At 34.0% G+C, this 5876-nt stretch overlaps 2 protein-coding genes across 2 annotated transcripts; one reads left to right on the top strand and one right to left on the bottom strand.

Annotated features, from left to right (window-relative positions):
* LOC104718966 (calmodulin-like protein 8) lies at positions 901-3194 on the top strand. The gene is made up of 4 exons (XM_010436797.2): positions 901-1082; positions 1204-1361; positions 1753-1833; positions 2913-3194. Exons 1-4 carry the CDS (start codon positions 1004-1006, stop codon positions 3048-3050), a joined length of 456 nt encoding a protein of 151 aa, XP_010435099.1. The 5' UTR covers positions 901-1003; the 3' UTR covers positions 3051-3194.
* LOC104718965 lies at positions 3150-5294 on the bottom strand. Its single transcript, XM_010436796.2, has 3 exons — positions 5261-5294; positions 4436-5176; positions 3150-4358 (listed from the first exon to the last, which is right to left on the bottom strand). Exons 1-3 carry the CDS (start codon positions 5292-5294, stop codon positions 3364-3366), a joined length of 1770 nt encoding a protein of 589 aa, XP_010435098.1. The 3' UTR covers positions 3150-3363.

The raw sequence follows: 5876 nt of genomic DNA, 5'->3' as shown, positions 1-5876 counted from the left end.
TCCCGATTACGATCTTTCAGCAGTAGCTAGATATTCTTATTAATTATCATATGTGACATGGAAAACTATTTAATCCGATTTATAAAAATAGTCACAATTCCACAATTATTCAACTAAAACTAAAAGTATAAAACACCACTTATTTCGATTTTCTACGTTCACTTCAGTCTGGATCTGTAATAAGTTATCATCCTAGAAAAGGTCATCGATTCATTTTGAAAATGAAATGATTCTTTCAATATTTATTTAATTATGCTTCGTTAATAAACGACGTATCATTTTGTGGGATTCTATAGATTTCACAAGATCATGCTGGCCAAGTTAAGCTTCATAGCAGTTTCGTGATGCTTTCAAGTTTCACCCCTGTGGACCGTACTCGAGTTGATGTGGAGTTTATGGACACTCAGGAGCATGGAAGATGTTCAAATTGCTCTGGATTACCTAATGTAATAATGTTGAACGGTAATTAAGATGGCCGTTGATGCCATTACACAACCTAGGGAGTAGCCAATATTTTTGTATTAAAAATATAGAATCAGGCGTATATTTTATAAGAAAATAAAAAAAAAATATAAGAAGAATGATTTGTGGAACAAATTTTGTGCCCATATTTAAACAAATTGTCCGGACAAACGTACAGACGATTAAGAACTAGATGATTTTTAAACTAATCTTATATATGTGATTTAAATTTTATGTAACAGGCAACAATTCATATTATATGCGATTGGGTCATGTGATCAGAATTAAATTCTTCAGTTCAGTAGTGCTAGAAAACAAACAATTTAAATTGTACTTGTCATTCAAATTAAAATATTATGATGACTTAATAAAAGGCTCTAAAGTAGTTGAAAAGTACATGAGTCCAATGTACAAAAAGGTCTTGTCACGAGTCTCACGACTCTACAAATAGACCATAAATCAGAGAGTACTTCAAACCTTGAGCTCCCTCATCTCTCTCTCTTTTTCTCTTTCCCCCTAAACAAAATTCTCAGAAAACAATATGGAAGAGACAGCACTGACAAAATATCAGATCACTGAGTTCAAAGAAGCCTTTTGTCTCTTCGACAAAGACGGCGACGGTTCTATCTCTTTTTCTCTAACATGTTCATAGAATAATATACTTAAGAACAGTGATATATATATATATATATGTGTTGTGTGACATTTTCACTTATCATTTTTTTTTTTGGAATCTAATAGGTTGTATAACGGTGGAAGAACTTGCAACGGTGATCCGTTCTTTGGATCAGAATCCCACAGAACAAGAACTTCAAGAAATCATCACTGAGATAGACTCTGATGGCAATGGTACCATTGAATTTGCTGAGTTTCTCAACCTCATGGCCAAGAAACTTCAGGTTCCTCTCTCTCTTGATCTCTTTATGTATTACATGCTAAATAGTTTTCTTAAGAAATATACACTTTTATAATTAGTTACATCAAATGAACTATATATTGTTTTTTTAGAGACAAAAAAAAAACTATATATTGTTTTTAAATCGTTGCCTCATTCGTTACGCTTATGTCTTCTAAAAGTTGGTAGCTTTTTTTACAATTAAGGAGAGATATTCAATTTTGTATATATCACAGCAAGTTTTTCTTTCTTTCTATGTTTTTACTTGTTCTCTACAGAAAAAAAAGATTTGTTGTAAAGATCTGTGTTTATATTCTAAACAAGGACATTGTTTATATTATATTACAATTAGTTGTGTAATGTTAATTTGTTGTCGTGATCATGTGATGATATAGGAAAATGATGTTGAGGAAGAGCTGAAAGAAGCTTTCAAAGTCTTTGACAAAGACCAAAATGGTTACATCTCTGCCAGCGAGGTCTCTGTCTTTTACTCTTTTTTTCGCTCTTTTTAAATTTATTTCTAGTTTGGTATATGTTATATAGTTAGATGTCTATATATATGCTTGACTTATTAGAAAACTTATGCGGAGAAAAGAACTTATAATATAACAAATTAGTTCGATGCACTGGAATACTGGATTGCGTTTTTGTACAACGTTCTCCAATAATACCATGTACGGTCTAAAACTGTGTTTTGATTTGCTTATAAATGAATAAAGCTATAATTCTATATATTTTTCGTGTCTACTAAATCCTTCCTAAATTGAGTTGTCGAATTTAAATACGGTACATGAACCAATTTCATAAATGTCTTCTCTGCTAAAATGGTACATGCTCTATATCTCTATAAAGTGTCAAATCCAGGCTAAGCATACCAATAATGGTATTTGTAGAAACCACTTGATATCAATTAATTCTGCATTAACTAGAAAACCGAGAAATCCAGCTAAAACACACTTTGATATATTTAGAATCAATATGACAAAAATCAGACAACAAAGCCAGACAATCTTCCAATTTAAAGAGATCCATAGTTGTTGTCTCACTTATGTTCTAAACATTTTTTTAACAAGACATGGCTATTTATTTATTTCAGTTTATCCTTCCGAAAGTCTGTTTTCCAATCGTGAAGCCTTAGAGCTAGCTGGCATTGTGAATCTATTAGAGAAGAACAGGAGGAACAAAAAAAAAAATTAATAGAAAGTAGTTAGATAGATTAAAATGTGTATGATTCTATTGGTGCACTGGACAGGAGGGCACATGGTTTACCTAGTTTAATTCAATATCTACACATTAATCAACATCCTCAAAAATACATTAATGCGTATACTTTTTTATTTGTATACAAGCACATTTTTGCATGCACATATAAACTATCTAAGTATTAAAAAAAAAAAAAATTGGTGTTCATGATTTTTCTTAATAGATCAGAAAATAATATTTATGTTAGGCTTGACCCATACCGCTCTGATCAACACGCGTACTTTTGATTTATTCTTGGTCGATCGATGGTGCCACATTTGAGATATTAATGTGAAAAGTTGTGTTATTGCAGTTGAGTCATGTAATGATAAATCTAGGGGAAAAGCTAACAGATGAAGAAGTTGAACAAATGATAAAGGAGGCAGATTTGGATGGTGATGGCCAAGTCAATTATGATGAATTTGTCAAGATGATGATCAACATTGGTTAATTTTTTTTAATTCTCTTAATTATATAAGCCAATGATCCTTAATTACCTTGTTAGTTTTTTCTTTATTTTTTTGTCAGCGTGATTTAATTACCTTGTTGGTTTGAACTCCTTTGTGTTTACAATATCTCAACAAATTCTACTGTATGCATAGAAAAATATTAAAATTAAAATTTAAGGCAGTAAAACTGAAAATACAGAAAAGCCCAACTCAGATATACAGAAAATCCAATCCACACGTTCACTTGTTTACTCCAATTTCTCAAAGCAATAATTAAACAAAAAAAAAAACCCATCAAATCACAAAATAATTTGTTTAATTCATGGCAGTGGTGCAACAAAGGCATGTTCCTAAGAGCGAAGATTTGCTCCGTTTTCTGACTATGCCTTTCATAGAACCCGATGAAGCTTTATTGTCCACCAAATTATCTTCATTGTGTTTTTTCAACGACCCTAGAGACATCTCCATTATGCCTCTTGATTTCACAGACTCACTTCTCTTCAGGATCACAGTTTTCTCTTCCACATCGATTGTTGCCTCGTATATCTCAGTCTTGTCCTCACAGATCAATGGAGTTTTCTCTGTTAATTCATAGCTTCTTCCTTCGATTCTTAGGTCATGACCAAAGCTAGGAGCTCGCATCTCAAGTCTAGCTTCTTCATTGCTTTCAGTAGTTTCTTGCGCTTTGTTGCTTGCTACGCAAGAAACAAGCAGAGTCTCAGTTGTGTTAGCTTTCTCTAAACCCATTTTGTTTCTTGAAGGGAATGCCACCTCTGAAACTAACTGTTGAACCAGCGAATCTCCAATACTTCTACTATTCTGGCTCACAGGGAGGGATCGCGACATACGTCTCAGGCTTGATTCTCTTTTGTCCTTGTCTTCCATATAAACTCCAAAACCGGTCTCTTGAATAGCATTTGACTCTTGTGAACAAGGTTTACTGTTAGAGATCGCCTTATCGGCTTTTCCTTCATCTGTAACTTCTTCATCATGAACAACACGATAGTCGAGATTCACAATCTCATGTGGCTCGCTTTCAGGAAACCCTTCCCTTCCTATTCTGTTTTCCATACCAGTCTCTTGATCAAGCTTTGCAACTTCCTCTGAATGAACAATTTCGTCCAGAGACTCATTCACCATGTTTTCTTCAGTTCCAACAGTTTCAAAAAAGCTTGCAGATTCAAAGACCATCTCATCAATCACACAGAGCTTCTCTTCAATACTAGTCTCTCTCGAATTGCTCACAACACTTTGAGTTCCAATCACAAAAAACCCTTCCACTTCTGTCGCCTGACTCACAGTTTCAAAACCTGTTCAGGAACAGAGAGAAAATTGCATTAGGTTAAGTTTCGAATATGAAGAGAAGAGAGAAAAAATTAAGATCAACCTTCAGCAACTGATGTTTGTTTCTGGAGCTTCTCATCGGTTTCCATTAAGAAGCTCTCCAAGCCACTCTGGTTTATCTCTTCTTTGAAATTCTTTACTTTCGATTCATCGACTGAGTCCTTGCTATGTGGTTCTGTTTCTTCAACACCATCAGGCAAGCTCTCTTTCTCTTCATTTCCATCTCCATCTTTTACTTCAACTGCAAGAAACAACTGATCTTGTCTGGTATCTACGGAAATAGAGTCCAACGGAGACATTCCATTGGTTTCTAGCTTTAACCTCTCTTTCTCTGTATCTCCATCTTTATCTTCACCCTCAAGTAAAACATGTTCTTGCGTGGTCTGTACGGAAACAGACTCCCATGGAATCATTTCTTTGGTTTCTAGCATTGAGCTCTCTTTCTCTTTATCTAAATCTTTGTCTTCACCTGAAATAAACAACTGATCTTGCACGGTCTCTAGGGAAACCGAGTCCAAAGGTATCATTCCTTTGGTTTCAAGCTTTGAGCTCTCGATCTTTTTATCTCCATCCTTACCTTCACCTGCAAGAAACTCTTGATCTTGCGTTTCCACGGAAACAGAGTCCAAAAGAGACATTCCATTGGTTTCTAGCTGTGAGCTTTCTTTCTCTTCATGTCCATGTTTACCTTCACCTGCAAGAAACACCTGATCTTGCGTAGTCTCTACGGAAACAGATCCCAATGGAGACATTCCATTGGATCCTTGCTTTGAGCTCTCTTCTTCTGCAATTACACAGACATAACATTAAGTGAGAATACTAATAATACAAATACACACACACAAAAAAAGAAGATTTGTTGGTTTACCTGTTAAAATGGCGTTTGCGTTGGTATTGCCCATATCATCTCCTTTGTTCAACTTGCAATAAATCAAGATCTCTGGATAAATCTGAGAAATTGAAACAGAGAGCAATAAGAGGCGATTTTAGCTGAACGGAGGGTTCCGAGTAGTGTTTGTGTCTGCTGGATTAAAGCATGTTTGGTGTTTTATTGAATTCTGTTAGTATAAATTAGTTAAATGCTTATTAGTTGGCGTCACTTTGTTAGGACCCTACGCAACATTATGAGACCATATGATATGTAAATGTTTCATACAAAACCGTAAGGACAATTCTATTTCTATTTCTAAGTTGGAGGCACAATACATCTAATATTGGACCATTTTAAAGTGAGAGGGCCAACCACTAAATTAAGAATTTTATTTTAGCCATAACTATAGTGTTTCAAGAACTCACCAAATCTCTACATAAATTTGTGAAATAAACACTTAATTAGTAGTATCTACTAAAATCTAGACTTGTATAAAACAATGGATATTATGATAAATCAGAGTAAAAACTTAAAAGATAGATAAATAATATATAATAAGAAAAATATCACTAAAATGCTAGTTTTATAATAATCAAGTAAAATCTTGTACCGG

Source organism: Camelina sativa, chromosome 10 (assembly GCF_000633955.1).
Source record: "Camelina sativa cultivar DH55 chromosome 10, Cs, whole genome shotgun sequence".
Taxonomy (NCBI): domain Eukaryota; kingdom Viridiplantae; phylum Streptophyta; class Magnoliopsida; order Brassicales; family Brassicaceae; genus Camelina; species Camelina sativa.
This window is presented reverse-complemented; position numbering and strand designations above follow the sequence as displayed.

Bases quoted from the DNA above. Each gene is read 5' to 3' on its own strand.
- LOC104718966 (XM_010436797.2), top strand. From the start codon at position 1,004: ATGGAAGAGACAGCACTGACAAAATATCAGATCACTGAGTTCAAAGAA. The intron at 1,083-1,203 runs GTTCTATCTCTT...GGAATCTAATAG, and splicing joins CTTCGACAAAGACGGCGACG to GTTGTATAACGGTGGAAGAA. The intron at 1,362-1,752 runs GTTCCTCTCTCT...GTGATGATATAG, and splicing joins TCATGGCCAAGAAACTTCAG to GAAAATGATGTTGAGGAAGA.
- LOC104718965 (XM_010436796.2), bottom strand. From the start codon at position 5,294: ATGGGCAATACCAACGCAAACGCCATTTTAACAG. The intron at 5,177-5,260 runs GTAAACCAACAA...GTGTAATTGCAG, and splicing joins CGCAAACGCCATTTTAACAG to AAGAAGAGAGCTCAAAGCAA. The intron at 4,359-4,435 runs GTTGATCTTAAT...GTTCCTGAACAG, and splicing joins ACAAACATCAGTTGCTGAAG to GTTTTGAAACTGTGAGTCAG.